This window comes from Verticillium nonalfalfae (genome assembly GCF_003724135.2).
Source record: "Verticillium nonalfalfae strain VnAa140/NRRL 66861 chromosome Unknown scaffold_26, whole genome shotgun sequence".
Classification (NCBI taxonomy): Eukaryota; Fungi; Ascomycota; class Sordariomycetes; order Glomerellales; family Plectosphaerellaceae; genus Verticillium; species Verticillium nonalfalfae.
This window is the reverse complement of record NW_021167251.1, coordinates 235,942-252,130: the sequence shown is the minus strand read 5'-3', so window position 1 is coordinate 252,130 and position 16,189 is coordinate 235,942. Positions and strand designations below refer to the sequence as shown.

Below are 16,189 nucleotides of genomic sequence, written 5' to 3'. Positions count from 1 at the left end.
CAGAGCGGACGCTGGGACTGTGAGCTTCCCGCAGCTTCCAATCTGAAGCGAACCGGCCAAGCGGCCGACCCCCGGACTAGAATTGCGCCGTTCGACACTTTCTTCCATGTCGTCTGGCTCTCATAAAATCCGGAGACGAACCGATACGCACCATATTTCTTTAGATCATCTGCTCGATGCCATACGCGATTGATCCTATACGAGTGGTGTACATGCCTTGACGCGCGTTGTAGGAGCACAGCTGACAATGTCGTGATCACCTCGATGTGTCGTGCTGGTGTTACCTTGCAGTGCAAGCACTTGCCTCGATGCCTGTCGCTTGTTATCTTCTCCTCGGGCTCGATGCCATCAAAAGTGATAACGTAGAGCTCTGGAAATCCACATCACGAAAAGTTGGTCCATTCAACATGATGCAATCACACAGTTAAACAAAAGATTGCGCAGTGGAGGAGAATGACTCAATAAGTCTATCTGCTCAGAGAACCGCGCTCGCCAGTCGCAGCCGCTGTACACATCACCCAGTGCACCATGCCAGCCCAACCAGCCCAAAAGCCGTTCATCTAGCGATCTCACCCCAACTTTTTGTTTGTTTTTCCGAAGTAATGTGTTGTGTGGTCGTGTGCCGTTGTGGGTATCATTTGCGCAAAGTCGAAGCCACTCCGTCCGCACCATCCCGAATGCCGCCAACGGGGTATGGCCCAATGTCGTAGTAATGATACCGCAGTATCGCCACAGGACGCACCCTGCTTGCCGAGCCCGTGCCAGAGAGTCGTCTGTTGGCAAAACTCATCAATGCAGTATCGATGATGCCACGAGCACCGCCTCCGACCCTTGAGCTCCCATGCTTGGGCGACTACCTGTGTGCCAGTCATCATCCGTCCACCTCGCTACATGGCAAAGCCAAGTCCAGCTCCATCCATCCCCGTGAGATTCTGCCACAAAATCAGAGCCAAGGCCAGCCAAGGGTGGCCTTCTCGATCATATCTCACTCAACCTCCTCCAAAATCTCCATCGCCGCTGGGAGAAAACCATTCCCCCCGTGCAGTCAAAACAATGCCAGATCTTGACCGAGAACGCCGAGCTGAGTCTGTCAGCCCCTTCCTTTGAAAACGCCTTTGAGCATGATCATGAGAATGACCAAGAAGCTTCTACCACGACCGGGTAGAGAGCTCCGCCCATAAACCCATGCCGATGCCGTCCCATGCCATCCAGTCGTGACAAGATCGTGTCAGGTGAAGTGTGCAGCGTGGTGAACAGTCAAGAGTGCAATACCCTTGCCGAACAGCCCGCGCTACCCCTCCCGTTGCGCTACGCTCGCAGACGCACAGCCAGCGCCCCATTCCCATCTCTGTCCCCGACGACCGCCCATTATCCGAAATTTCATCCTGTCCGCAGTGGACATAAAAGTCGAAGTTGCCGAGCCGTAATCGACAACCGAGTTGGTGTAAGCCGTCATGTATATGTGAAGGTGCCTTTCCATGGCAGCGCGCCTCGGTGGTGCTGGAGCCTGCCGACCCAACCAGTCGCGTTGAGACCCCAGCCGTCAAGGAATGGCCCTCAAGGACCAGCCATCAGCTAGTGGGAACAAAAATATGTACAATCCAACAATAAATGCAATCGTGTAGGCCTCATCAACCTCCTCCCCAAACGCCGTAAAATGACAGGTGTCAAGGCGACACTAGGCCTGCTGGGGCAGCTGGCCCTGGCCGCCGGCGCCACCTCCGCGACCGCGGTAGCCACCACGTCCACGGTTCTGGCCCTGGTAGCCACCGCGGCCACGACCCCTGCCACGCCCCTGGTAGCCATTCTGCTGGCCGTTGGGGTTCTGCTGCTGCTGCCAGTTACCCTGGGCAGGGCCAGCGAAACCGGACTGCTGCTGCTGCTGCGGCGGCTGGGGCTGAAGCTGCTGCTGCTGTTGGGGCTGCTGGCCAGGTGCTTGCGCCTGCGCGGGAGCCTGCTGAGCCTGGCCGGTCCTGAAATTGGAGACGGGACGGGGAATAGACTCGGGGTTCTCGTAAACATACAGGGCCTTGTCGATGCTGGCAGGAATCGGCTGAATTTCCGTGCCGAGGTCCTTCTCAATGTTGTACAGGTTGAAGCGGTCTTCCCAGTTGATCAGGTTGATGGCGAGACCAAGGTGACCGTAACGACCAGATCGACCGATGCGGTGCAGATACGTCTCAGCATTCTTGGGGAAGTCAAAGTTGATGACGACGTTGACAGCCTGAATGTCGATACCGCGAGTGAGGAGATCCGAGCACACGAGGTTGCGGCACACGCCGTTGCGGAAATCGTGGAAAACGCGGTTGCGAGCCTGCTGCGCCATCTTGGCGTGAGAGTAGAAGCATGAGTAGCCCAGCTCGGTGATCTTCTTCGCCAGCAGTTCGACACGGTTTGTTGAGTTGCAGAAGATGATAGACTGGTTGATTTGCAGCTTGGAAAACAGCGTGTTGAGGCAGTGAACCTTTTGCTTCTCCTCGACAAAGGCATAGTATTGGGTGATACCACGGAGAGTGAGTTCGTCCATGAGGTTGATTTCGTAAGGGTTGGCCATGTTCTTGTCAGAGAAGTCCTTGACCGACAAGGGGAAAGTCGCGGAGAAGAGCATGACCTGGCGATCCTTGGGATGGAACTGCAACAGCTGCTCAATGACGGGAGTGAACTCAATGGACAGGAGCTTGTCTGCCTCGTCCATGATGAACATGGGACACTCGCTCAAGTCGGCGACGGTCTTGCCTGCGAGATCGAGAATACGGCCAGGGGTTCCGACAACGATATGCACGGGGTCCTGCAGACGGATAATGTCGTCGCGAAGGCCAGTGCCACCAGTGGTAACCATGACGTTGATGCCGAGGTGCTTGCCGAGCGTCTTGCAAACCTGAGATGTTTGCATGGCGAGCTCGCGTGTGGGGACGAGGATGAGGCACTGGATTTTGGAGACTTTGGGGTTGATCTTTTCGAGGGCAGGGATGACGAAGGCGGCGGTCTTGCCGGTACCGTTCTTGGCGCGGGCTAGGACATCGCGACCGGTCAGGGCGACAGGGATGGCTTCTTCTTGGATGGGCGAGGGCTTCTCGAAACCGGCCTCGAAGATTCCCATCAGCAGATCCCTCTTCAGTTGGAAGTTCTCGAATTCCAGACCTTTCGTGTTTGTGACATCCTGAAAGTGTAAGAGCACCGCTTTCCCATCAGCTAGTCCTGGCACCTACCTCAGTTTGTTGCCTGTTGTCTTTCGCTGGCAGCTTGAGGTTCTTCTTCCAGTCTTCAGACGCGGCGTCGCTGGCCAAGACTGTCAGCACGGGACGGAGCCGAGTTCACAACGGGAGTGGCAAGCTTACTTCAGGGAGGTCCCCTTCAACTGGTCTGCGAGTGCGTCTGACATTTTGGTCCGGTGTTTGTATGTGATATGTTGTGGGAGTCGAGAGGGAGGAAGTCGTTTAGGATTTGGTCTTGTGCGTGGGGGGGCGGGAAGGCTGTGGCCCGCTAACAATCACGAGGAGAGGTCGGCTTGGCGCAGAATGAGGCCGCCAGTGAAGTTTTTGTTGGTTGTTGAAGCTCTGGGGAGAGACTCGAAATTGAGCGGACGTCGAAGACGTTTGTTGCGTGGTATCGGGCGGGTGTAGGGCGGCACCGTCGAGAGGGAGGTGACCAGGGCGGGCGGTAGGCAGGAGATCACAAGGGAACCAAAGGGCAGGATGATGCAAGTCTCGGATGCAGAGAGCTAATTGAACTTCAGCCGCGAATTGTGACGTGTCAGACGATTCGTTGTTTTTACGGTTGATAAGGAGTCGATCTGTGTCTGCTCACTAGTAGGTGGGGTGAGGATTGTCGCGGCGTGTGTGGTGATCGTGGAGAGGTGATGTAGTAGAACGGGTTCTGATGGTTGTAGGGGATCAGGTTTGACGTTCGCACCGGGCTTTTCGTCGCTGTCCAGCGGGTCCTCCAATGGTTTGGGCCAGGGAGCTTCGGGTGCGTTGGGTCACGTGATGTTAAAAGGGAGGAATGCAGTGGAAGCGGGGCAAGGGCCTTGCGTCTTCACGAGGGTTACCAGGTAAGACCTTCTACGTGGTGTGTGCATGTGTCTTCGCACAAGGCTTGGCAAAGCCCTGGAGCACGACAGTACCTAGGCAAGGATGTTGGAACGAGGGCTGGGAGCAAAGTTCAATGCCTTCAGCCAACAACGTGTGCTTTGCATACCTAGGTACATCTTGGTGGACCTGTTCGCCTGCCGCCTCTCAGCTGGTATACAAAAAGCAATCTTCGCCTCAGCTAAGGTACCTACGTTAGGTACCTAAAGTACCAGGTCAGGTAGGTCAAACAAGCAGAGAATTGATCGACAACCCATTGGACGTTCTTTCTACTATGAATAAAGCACCCCGACGCCTTGACCAGCCTGATTGAATGGACGAACTGATTATGCGAGAAAGTGTAATGGACTGAGTATACCCAGTAAAGTTGTTGCACCATCAGATCGGCCAATCGCTGCCGTCTTCGGAGGTCGGGGCGGGGTTGAGCAAGAATGCGTATGTTCGAGTTGGGCGCTAGTTACTGCCAGTGTTCCATTTGGTACCTCGCCGGGTACCTAGTGCCTGGTAGGTGCTACCCTGCCTTCGGCAGCGACCGCAAGTGTCGCGCGACCATCGTCACTCCGCCCATGTAGCCATCACCGTCCCAATCCAAATCAGACCATCGAGACTTGCACCCCTTCATCAACTCGCGAACCACACAATATGCCCGCCAGCCATCGAGTCTGGTCATGAGCTTTCACCCTCCCGCGTCATGGCCTCAAACCTCGCCTCGAAGACCCTTTACTCCAGCTGCTTGCTCCTTTCGAACCCCACCACATCTATAACGTCATCATGTAAATGGCACACCTCGACCAGAGGCACCGGCTCTCAGCAACCATCCAGCCCGCTTGCCAGCCAACGATCCTATGCTACAGCACATGACAGCCGCGCCGCTCACCATCGTTGGCCCTCGCACTCGAACCCAACCCCCTACGACATCTTCGCCATCGACAAGGCAACCCCCTACACCAAAGCACGGTTCTACGAGCTCGTCAAGCTCTACCACCCCGACACCCATCCCCGAGAAGGAGGGCATGCCGCGCTCCGGGGCCTCACCGGCCTCCCCGCCGCCGTCCGCCTCGAGCGGTACCGCCTCATCGTTCTCGCCAACACGATCCTCAGCGACCCCGAGAAGCGCCAGGCCTACGACGCCCACGGCGCCGGCTGGGCCCTCGACCGCCGCCCCGCCCACGAGAGGGCCCGCGCCGCCGACCGCCACTGGCGCACGAAACCCGGCAACGCCGCCAACAATGCCACGTGGGAGGACTGGGAGCGGTGGCACGCTGCACGCGATGGAAACGCCATGCCGCAGCAGCCCGTCTTCATGTCCAACACGCACTTTGTCGCCCTCATCCTGGCTGTCATTGCCATTGGCAGCGCCATGCAGGCGTCGAGGGCCGGCGAGAGTGCGGCTCACGTTGTCGAGCAGCGCGGGCTCCAGGAGCTCGCCATCAACGAGGCCCTGCGGCGGCAGGGCCGGGAGACGGCGGGCAAGGGGAGGGAGGAGAGGATCGAAAAGTTCCTGCGGGAGCGTGACGGCTGGGCATTTGACGTAGCGGCTGCGAACCACGGGGCCATTACGCCCAGGAAGGAGTGTCACGATTAGCACTTTGTATACATGGATCAGGTTCTGGGGGAAACACAGGCGTTCGGTTGACTATTAGGTACAGACTGTACATGGAAAGGTGATTACATAGGTAGTTGAGTCAGGCGTCATCTTACAGTGAACTTTCTTCCTTCTAAACAAGTTCAAAGAAGTTCCTCGACTTTAGCCCGCATGAATTTCTCCGCATTTGACGGATCGATCCTTTCGGTGGCCCCTAGGCGAAGCATCTTGCCCACGAGATACATCAGCTTACCCTGCGGGAAGACCTTCTTTTCTCTGAATTCGCGCAAGACCTTATCCTCTCCTTCGACCGCCAATGCGGCCAGCTCTTGATACTCTTCGGTTGAGAGCTCATGGAACCACAGGTCATGAGCATCAATGGCGGCGGTGATGTTCTCTGCATCGGCGAGATTCCCTTGATGCAATGCCGTGAGAAGTTCTTTGGCAACCTTGCCGGTGATCTTCTTCTGTTGCAGGTGGAAGAGAAGTTCTGCGAGAGACTCCACTGGAACGCGTTCACATTGTCCGTCAGGACTGACCTCGAATGGCGTGCTTTCATTGTCGGAAACATCGTCCACAAGACGCCCAAATTCGTGGAGGATCCAGTTGGCTGCCAGAGGAGCATACGCTCTGACATCTAGTCCACCCTCTGTGCCCTGCTGCAACCGAGCTCCGAAACTTTCGACGACATTATAAAAGTACTCGATCCGGCCGCCATTATCGAGAGATAGGAGGGAAAGTGCATCCTTCGCCGTGAGGCCGTAAACGTCGGCGAGTTCGGATAGCTCATGATCCGGCAAATAAGCAACTGACTTTCTGATGTGATCAACCAGATCATCTGCAATTATTAGAGGGCCCAGGTCTGGATCCGGCATGTAGCGATAGTCCACCTCGCCCTCCTTGCCGCGCAACCGGCGGGTCTGCTTCGTTCCCAGGGTCCAGCCCCGTGTCTCGCCTGCGATGGTCCCGCCAGCCTCAAGCTCCTGGATCTGACGATCTCGCTCGGCGATGATGGCGTCCTCAACAGCCTTGATGGTGCTCAAGTTTTTGATTTCAGTGCGGGTTCCAAGTGGCGCAGATGCGTCGCTTGTTCTCCTGACAGAAACATTGACGTCAGCTCGCAGGCCACCCGTCTCCATACCGGACACACAGGCATCAACGGCGTTGAGCAGAGTTTGCACCTTGCGAACGAAAACGGCAGCTGTGCGAGGGTGATGAAGCTCCGGCTTCGTTATAATTTCAATCAAGGGCACTCCTACACGGTTGAAATCGAGCCAATGTGTGTCACCAGGTTGCGCCAGAGTCTTGGCGGTGTCTTGCTCCATCTGGACCTGCTGGATACCGATCGTGACGCTCTCTCCATCTTCAGGGGCGATGCCATCGCGGGCGAAGAGCGTGATGTGTCCATTTCTGGCGAAGGGCTCGTAGTATTGTGTAATCTGGTAGCCAGACGGCTGATCCCACCAGAAGTAGTGTTTCCTGTCGAACCGACTGATAGGCTGTATGTCGCAGTTCAGCGCGAGGGCAGCCCGTAACGCTGGGATCAGAGTCTCCTTCTGTAAGAGGGGCTGGCTGCCAGGCATTGACAGATCAAAAAGTGCGACGTGCGAGTTCGGGGCGTCATTGAAGGAGGTGGCGGCTGGCGAAAAGAGTTTCCGAGCCGTGTTAAGTTGCGCATGAATTTCAATGCCGACGGTCAGCTCCCAGCCATCAACCGTCTGATTGGAGCCCTTCCGGTTGTCTTTCTTGGCATTCCTCTTCAATTGTTTCGCTTCGTCTTTGAGCTTCTTCCGCAACGGAACAGATGGTGCGAGCTGGGTGGGCGTAGCCGTGGTTGTTACAGTGTGTGCGTGTCTGGCCTGTGTTGGCTGGTGTCGGTCATGTGGCAGTAGAGGATGGCGACCCAGTTGCTTGGCTCTGCTTTTGGACACCGACGACGCCACGCAGCCTCTCTGGCATATCTGGCCTTGGAGCAGGTATCGCCCGAGTTCACGCGTTGGTATACGCGACATGGTGGGGGGGGGTTGCCCTGAGCAGCTTGGGCGACAATGTCACTCGATAAAGCAGGGCGTACACCAGCCGGATCTCGATGTCTCGGACGCCAGGTGGACAGCAGGAGACGAGCAAAACGTCAAGCAGGTATGTGACACACACTCAGCGTGGGATGTATGTGGCCTCACAGCATTGGCCCCGGATCGCAGCGGTAATGATTGGGTGGTCGTCGGAAGTGCTGCTTCGGGTTGCAGATTCGGGCGGACGGGTCGTCGGGATTGGGCGGACGCTACACCTAAGGCCGCCCTGAGTGGGGTGCCAGGCCTTCGACTCGACGGTTGAAAGGGGTTCACGGGGCTCGGCCTCGTCTTTATATGGTGAAATGAAGCTAAGGTTGAGCCTCCCAGAGCCAGGTTGAGGTAGCTCGAGATTGTCCGTTGAGCTAAAAGGCTCTGTTGAAGGAACGCGGGAGCATCCGAGGGCCAACGCGACGGCAGCTGGTGGAAGTTGGGCTGACATAAGCCCACCGAAATAGCACCATGGCGCCTAAGATCCCCCGGACCCACCCAAGCTGCACCATGACGCTGTATTGGATCAGACCAAACGCCCCGTGGTGCTCAGTGCGACTGCTGCGTGTTCTAAGCTCGCCTTGTTCGTTGAGAGCACCCAGTCATAGAGGCCCGGCAGCTGGAAATGGCCCCTGACTTCCGCCCCCCTTGTTGGCCCCCTTGTGTTGTCCTCCTGACACCAACACCTCCTGCTGTCTTCTGAAACATCTGCTCCGGGGGCGCCCTCCTTGCGTACCGGTACCTAAAAAGGTAGCATTCCTTACCTATCAGGATGTACCAGGAAGGGTAGTGCGTAGACGAGAAGGTGCAAAGGGGTACGCAAGGCAGGACGCACTCGACGCGAGGAGCAATGGCGCGGCTGACCGCAGATGGCTTTTAATGCGTTGCTTGTCCCCCCCTCCATTCGCAAGATCACCCCTCAGTCTTTCAATCCTCTTGTTCTTCAGATCTGCTTCTATCTGACATGATTACCCACGAGATAGGTTCCCGGGCTGCTGTCATGAAGCGCTGATTCCACCTTCTTCGACTTTTGTCGCCTATCTGTATCATCACTCGAATTCCGCATCGTCACATCAAACAACCTTGCCCTGGCTCTACCTTTGTATTCCAATCTGTACTCTGCCCTCCCTCTGTCTCCTCAATAGATTCTTCGTTGAGGACGACCCACATGATCCGTATCGAGTCCTTGCACCATCAACGTTCCTGAAAGCAGCCCGCGTCGAGGTTCACTCTCGAGAAGTGTCGTCCGATCCATCCATCAAGTAACGCACAAACCCTTCAACTCATGCCCATACATTGAGTCGAGATATCACCCCAATACCGCCAGCCATTTGTGGAAGCCTGCCCCGGGACGGCCAATCTCAGCAGTCAAGAACAACCTGACCACATGATGAACCAGTCCGCTGGTGTCATTGAACACCCTCCGTCCTCGGCGTCTACCAGTGACACCCAGCCTCAAGACCCAGTCGCTGAACTCCAGACGTCGAATGCCACACTCGTGGCTCAGGCTCCACGACGTCGGTCACGGACCGCCCCAGTACGCAGGACTGCTTCTGTTCCGGCGGCCGGAGACCCCGCTTCCTCTCGTATCAGATCGCCGGACCATTCGCTCTCTTCGTCCATGTCAACATCAAATAAGCCTGCTCAAGACGCCAAACTACATGCTCCAGCTCCAAGACCCCCTTCTCCTTCCACGTCTACTCTCACAGCCTTCACAGCCAAAACGAGCGGCTCCGGGAGCTCCAGCGGCAGCGCCTCTACTATCACCCAAATACCGGCCAGCAATCGCCGCAACAGTGACAGAGATCGCGATACGCACAAGCAGAAGATCCGTCCTCGCGACAAGCAAGCCAGCCATCCCCCCGAAATCCATCAGCGGCCCGATGTCATGAGCTTCCTCCAGCCTGGCTCACCTCTTGGTACAAGGCAGCCAGTCCAACCAACGCATGGAGATATGCCATCGTGGCAGTTGGCGGATTTCCCAAGTCGTGCTTCCCCGACAAGGAGCACCACTTCATCTGGTGCGCCGAGCATCCATAGCGACGTGTTCTCAGAGCCAGGCCGCGGCCATGAGACCGACGGGACTCTCAGCAGCCCGGACCGAAGCGTCAACGAGGATTGGCCCAAGCCTATGATGGTGCCAGCGGGCGGGACTTCAACAGCCTCAAGTTATCATCAACGTCATCAACAACCGTCCATGTGGGATGCTGGCCCGATGATGCCCCCGGCACATATTAACCAGATCCACGATGGCCCTCCTAACGGCATGCAGTCACAACCACAGTATCTACCCTCTTCATTCGATTTCATGCAGCACGGGCGACCTGAGCACATGCCTATGAGTGGCTACGAGCTATTAGCCACGAACTTGTCGTCAAATAGTATGGGTGGGCCTGTGATCAAGCCCATGTATCGACGGTTCGAGTTTTTGAACCATAGGCTCTTGCTGCACTTGCAGGATGAGCTTGCTGAGCTCGAGGAGCAACTACGTCATTTGGATGCTGCCGATACACAATCTCGTCAATATCATCAGGGCGTCCTCCCCGCATCAAGGCGCCAGGAATCTACCTCGTCAAAAGATCTTCACTGGTGGAAGATGGACCTCCTCGGCAAGATTGGGTTCAAGCTCGAACTTTATAGTAGGTCGTGAGCCAAGCTATTTCATTGACGGCATCTAACCGGAACAGATAAGACCCTCGTCTCGTTCAAGGAATCCCAAAACCTCAGCGCTCCTGCCCCTGTGGACATAGACCGATATCGCGACTACCTCAACAGTCGCCAACCTATAGTTGAACCGGAAGCCAGGTTTCTCGATCCGGAAGATGACCTCGTGTCGCTCGCCAGGCCTCATAGTACTTATCAGGCACCCGAGTCCTTGTCGGATGACCTCAAAACTCCTATGCCCCGGACTATGGTCTTCCCGCCGACGCCAAACAGTCCGTTGTCTGACCTGGACAGTTGTCGTTCCACCAGAGTCGCTTATGCTCATGATGGAAGTCATCGAACCCCAGCTTCCTCAATGCCACAGATCCTTATCGCTATATCTGCCGCGTTCCTGCTGCCTACTTTGTGTTTTATTGTGATACCGGGCTACATTGGACGCATGGCTGTCGTCATGATTGTTGCTGGCGGCCTGTTGGCCGCTCTGCTACAGGCCGGTGTTTTGCGAATGGGGGCCAACGGGCTTGTTGGATTGGGCGGCACTCAGGATTGTATCCTATGCGTAGGCGTCTATGGAGCCGTCATGGCTGTGGTTGCTGGGATACTCTGAGAGTCATCAGCTATCTAGCCCCGTTTCTTTATTCCTTTTGTGTATGGTTGACGCAGGAAGCAATCGTCAGCTGGCTGGTACTGGGAGGCTTTTGGTTTAAGCTCTCTTAGAGTTCTCGGCTGTCTCGGACATGGCAATGGTTCATGGGGATCGGATGCTGGTCGGAGAAATAGGTTGAGATTGTGATACCCCTTCTTGTCGGAATTTGTTTTGCGCAATCTGTTGTCGCGTCGTGGCGACAGCTGGACTTTGAAGAATACCAGGCCCGGCTCGGCCAGTGTCTTCTGGCTTTTTTTTGGAGTTAAAAGTTAATTTTCCAAACGATGTGAAAAACGATGTGGAAAATAACGAGTACTTTGCTGGACTATGGTTTGAAGCTTGAGTTTTCGACTCGTGATGTCGTTTCCGTGTGCCTCAAGCTTCCGGAATAATCCCGTGATCTCAAGAACACAAGCATATGATTACGCATCTAGCTAACCCCAGCTTGTTCATGACCAGAGCTGGCCATGAAGATCTAGCTGACGAAGAGTCTTCGTCATCCGAGGCTTCCTGGGTGCTTGTTGTGGCGTCAGAAGGCGTATATCAGACTGCACCGCAGCAGGAACGACCAGGTCTTTACCTCATCAGGTCTTGTTTCAGATGCCAAGATTTCAACCCAACCCTCATGACCTTGACGCAACAAGCAAATACAATGACGGAAAGGTGCCCACCGAGTCACGTCAAGCCGTATAGAGTTCTCTGGTCCGACATCATAGCGATCCTTTCAAGTGATCCACCGTCCCCCAGTGAGCTCACGTCAAGCCAAGTCAGGGCAACACTACATCAAGCCCCGAGGTCGGGTCGCGTCACGAGGCGCACGAAATAACAAGTCATGGGGAGGCAATTCTGCTCAATTCCTTCGTTTCCCGTCCAGACAAGCACTTCTCGCAAGAAGAACTATGGGAAAGAACCTATTGTACAAGTGTCAAGATGGCTAAAAAGCCATCAAGCATCCATGAGCCTTGCCAAGGTCCCAACTCAGACCGATCCAACCCGTTATTTCCACCCAAGGGATCCACAAGCCATGTGAAAGCGAGGATGAAGATCTCATCAGTCGATCAGAAGAGGGTTGAGAAGATGAGACCGGCCACGAAGAGGCAGCCGAGAGAGATGTGAGTGGCAGAAACGCCGCTCTGGACGACATCCTCGGTTGGGATGGCGGTGGTAGGAACAACCACGATCGAGGGGGTCTCCTCAGAAGTGGTGATCACCTCGGTGGAAGTGATGACCTCTTCGATGGGAGTGACCTCAGTGACGGGAGTATAGACGATGATCTCCTCGGTGGTGATGGTTGGAAGAGTAATGGTCTCGCAGGAAAGGGTGGTCAGGATGATCGGAACGCAGACACTGGAGTAGACAGCTGTTTTGAAGAGATTGTTAGCGATGAAGATTGCGAAGATGGGGGAGGAGGGCAACTTACCATCGACAGCGATGGGGCCAGTGGCAACCTGAGTTCCACCACCAATGGTGGTGAGTTCAAGACCATGGAAGTCTTGGAGGTATTAGAGACTGACAAGTTGAGGTGGAGTGAAGAGACTTACTGATCTTATCCTCATGAGCCATCGAGGCAATGGAGGTGGCAAAGACAGTCATCTTGATGATGGAAGACATCTTTGATGGATGAGAGGTGCTGGAAGGAGGAAGAGGTCAGGATCAAACAGGGGGAGACCAACCTGATGAACAAAGAACGGATAGATTGTGAAGAACACTTGATGACTTACAGTGAAGTGAGTTTTGTTGATGGTCTGGAAGAAAGAAGGCTTTGCTGAGAGCGAGCTTGAGGCTTGAAGAACGTTGCGTGTGATGGAGGAAAGAAAGAAGATCGAGAGAAGAGGCAGAAAGAGGGTGCCCTTTATAGTTTTCTCACGTTGGCCGCTCACAGCACAATCAGCCGTAGCCTAAACCCGCATTCGCACTGTTCTGCCACCAAAATCCGCCCTGATTTAGGCTGCGATACCAAAAGGGGTACAGTGCGGCCCCACACTCGCACATGAAGCTATCGTGTGAGTGGCCACGACTTTCGAGTTGCAACAAAGCCCAAAGCCAGGGACGCAGTGAATTCGTGTGGCATTTTGGACTCTCAAAATTTCTGGGGGGCTTTGACAAGCAGAGTTTTCAGACTTGACCGAGTACACACCAACAAAGAACCCGCAGAACCCACCCAGCTATTGGAATTGAACATGAGAGAAAGCCAGGAGGTCATCTCCGTCTGATACAACTTCTCGTATTTCTGGCCATGTTCTGGGATCCGTCACCTGCTGCAGTCTGTGAGAACCTCAAGCAAGGCCCGAAGGAAACCCGGCATTCCGAGTTCTCCTCAATCAGCCATGACCAGCATCTGAAGAGCTACACTTTGCGCCAAACACCACGCCGTATCAACAACATCAAAGCTAGTTTCAATTGTCTCCTCTCTCCCGGTAGGTTGACCATCCCTTGAAGCTACGATGGGAATTGGAAGAGCTGCCAGGCTATTGCCCTACATTTTGGAGTGTTTTTGGGACCGTCTAACACGAGCTGTAGGGTCCCATAGGGTTCAAGCAGGATTCAAGCGCCCATTTTTCCTATTAGTGAGGAAATCGATACTGAGACCTCCAATAAAACTCACTCATCATTCCGATTGCAAGAGAATACTTGCAAGCCCTGACTTGCGGTCCTCTCACAACGACTCCGTCGACGAAGAGGATTCAACTCCAGAATAAGGGCAGGGTTTCCGATCACGCCTCCCATGGCATGATCTCAAATACATCTCCTTCATATAAATTGTCAGCCGCTGTTGAACCAGGTGTCGGGAAACGTCTCGCTATGCTTCTCCAGACCACGGATCGTGGTAGCATCTTCGCTGAATATTACTGTTCATGGGAAAGGGGGGGGGTTATCTAGTCAGATGGACCGCCTCTGTGCTGGAATACATAAACTTTTACGATTACCGTGACAGAGCAGCCTCAGATTCTGACTGCCATCGCATCCTACCATGCGCTTGTATTGTGCCATATGTCTCGGTCGTGCTAGAAGCTCTTGATACTGGAGTAACTTCTCGCCCACATCGAGCCCGCCGTCATTACTTTGGATGGTAAGTCATGAGCTTTCATGGCCAATGTCGACAACTTCTCGGGGGGTCAACCTTGCCACTCTTCGAAACCTGACCACAGACCTGACGTATCCGAAATGCGTCTCTAAGCCAGAGCTCATCTGCATGCTAGCCGCTCTATAAGGTCTTATCAGCACAGTTCCGAATCGAACCTAGCTATTTCGCGCCCTGACGCCGGTCTAGCCGCGGGATTAATCGTTTGCTCAGTATGAGGACATTGCGACGATGGCGAGCTTTTGAAGTGGGCATCTTGGTGCCAATCGTGTGGCTTCTTCTGGATGGATCGCAACTGCATCTTCACCAGCCCTCTCGATCTGAGACATGGGGATCTGGTCTGTGTTGACCTGCTGGCCACGCACATGCAGGCATCGTCGTCGGCTGCATGGCCGCAGGCGTGTGGTCACAGCCACGTGGTTGACACACCAGGGGGGGGTTGGTGGTCGGAGGCGAACTCAACTGTAGGAAAATGGGCACCGACCATTCCGGCCAGACAAGTATGCTCCTCGTTGATCGTCGAAGAGCAGTTCATCAACGATCCTCGGGTTGGAGGGGTCAATTGCACCATGTGGGACAAAGCTGCAGGGTCCCGAGTAGAGTATAACCGTTGGTCGAATGACAAGTGCATCTTTGATTAATTGCACCTTCTTGGCTTGCAATGACAGAACCCCAATTACGGGTCAATCGCCCTGGATGAGCTTAGTCCGGCACTTGCCTACAGCACGCGAGCATGACGAACTCCCGCCACTCGGTCATTCGGCTTGGACTACACCGACGCAACGACGATCCCCTTGTCCCTGCACCTTCACTCTCTGCCCAATGTCGCTCTCCGGATGTGCGATGCTTTCGTCCGGGGAAGGTATAATAAAGACTGGAGGGGGCACGCACATCATCTTGGCAAGAGCTGCTTCCCAACCGGCCCCTGCTCGTCACCGTCGGTCCCTCCAAGGCCGCGCCTGCTTCACGATTGCCACTCGACTGCCTCTGCCCGCCCACATCCGCGTCGACTCGTCACGATGAAGGCATCTTTCCTCTGGGCTCTGGCCCTCATTGCGCCGACCATGGCCGCTGAGAAGCTCCTCTACAGCAACCCGCTCAATTCGACCGCGGACGTGGCGACCTGGGTGGCCGAAGGTCCCGTCAACGCGACGGCCGTCGACGGCGTGCTCGAGCTCTCGGGCGGAGGTACCATTGACGAGCACTTCGTCTTCTGGGCGCCCGAGGTCTTCCCCGATCGCATCCGCATCACCTGGGAGTTCTCGCCCCGCAACGAGCCCGGCCTCGCCATCTTCTTCTTTGGCGCCGCCTCGGTCGCCGGCGGCAGCATCTTCGACAAGAGCCTCAAGCCCCGCAACGGCCAGTACCCGCAGTACCACTCGAGCGACATTCGCACGCTGCACGCGTCCTACTTCCGCCGCCGCTGGCCCGAGGAGCGCGCCTTTCACGTCGCCAACCTGCGCAAGTCGCCCGGCTTCAACCTCGTCGCCCAGGGCGCCGACCCCATCCCCCCCGTCGTCGACGCCGCCGGCGCCTTTTACCGCGTCACCGTCATCAAGGACAAGCGCGATGTGCAGTTCCTCGTCAACGACCTGCCGCTCTTCTCCTTCCGCGACGACAAGTCGACTGGGCCCGTCGTTCGCGACGGCCGCATTGGCTTCCGCCAGATGTCGCCGTTGGTGGCCCGATACAGGAACCTCCAGGTGTGGAAGCTTTAGATGGGTTGGTAGCATGAGAACTCATAACGAACAGGTTGTGCCGCGTCTCGGCCTGGATTATATAAATATTCCACTGCTGCTTTGCCAATGCGTAGTCGAGGCAAAGCATTCGCATGCGAGGCGACGCGGCCAATATACAACAGTTTCTTGCAACTACAGTATGAATCCCCCATGTCAATTCTCGTGAAATACCAATTTTGCGGCGTCATTGCTCTGCTTCAACAAAACCTTGATATCCAGCCCCTCGAGACCATGAACACGTTCGAAGCGCACGGGCTCTCCGAAAGCGAATGCGTACTATCCCGTCCGTCGCTCGAATCGGGCAATGAGGCGTACGACCCATTGG

At 55.5% G+C, this 16,189-nt stretch overlaps 5 protein-coding genes across 5 annotated transcripts; 2 read left to right on the top strand and 3 right to left on the bottom strand.

The window, feature by feature from the left end:
* Positions 1-1,678: 1,678 nt before the first annotated feature.
* On the bottom strand, positions 1,679-3,382 carry DHH1 (DExD/H-box ATP-dependent RNA helicase dhh1; the record flags this gene model as incomplete). Its single annotated transcript, XM_028638798.1, has 3 exons — positions 1,679-3,160; positions 3,210-3,279; positions 3,339-3,382. 3 exons carry the CDS (start codon positions 3,380-3,382, stop codon positions 1,679-1,681), a joined length of 1,596 nt encoding a protein of 531 aa, XP_028496706.1.
* A 1,397-nt stretch (positions 3,383-4,779) lies between these two features.
* D7B24_004630 (uncharacterized protein) lies at positions 4,780-5,673 on the top strand (the record flags this gene model as incomplete). Its single annotated transcript, XM_028638797.1, has 1 exon — positions 4,780-5,673. One exon carries the CDS (start codon positions 4,780-4,782, stop codon positions 5,671-5,673), a length of 894 nt encoding a protein of 297 aa, XP_028496705.1.
* A 143-nt stretch (positions 5,674-5,816) lies between these two features.
* D7B24_004629 (uncharacterized protein) lies at positions 5,817-7,685 on the bottom strand (the record flags this gene model as incomplete). The annotated part of the gene is made up of 1 exon (XM_028638796.1): positions 5,817-7,685. One exon carries the CDS (start codon positions 7,683-7,685, stop codon positions 5,817-5,819), a length of 1,869 nt encoding a protein of 622 aa, XP_028496704.1.
* Positions 7,686-12,101: 4,416 nt separating this feature from the next.
* D7B24_004628 (uncharacterized protein) lies at positions 12,102-12,654 on the bottom strand (the record flags this gene model as incomplete). The annotated part of the gene is made up of 3 exons (XM_028638795.1): positions 12,102-12,403; positions 12,464-12,535; positions 12,585-12,654. 3 exons carry the CDS (start codon positions 12,652-12,654, stop codon positions 12,102-12,104), a joined length of 444 nt encoding a protein of 147 aa, XP_028496703.1.
* A 2,490-nt stretch (positions 12,655-15,144) lies between these two features.
* On the top strand, positions 15,145-15,843 carry D7B24_004627 (uncharacterized protein; the record flags this gene model as incomplete). The annotated part of the gene is made up of 1 exon (XM_028638794.1): positions 15,145-15,843. The coding sequence occupies one exon, from the start codon at positions 15,145-15,147 to the stop codon at positions 15,841-15,843; it is 699 nt and encodes a 232-aa protein (XP_028496702.1).
* Between the last annotated feature and the right edge of the window lie 346 nt (positions 15,844-16,189).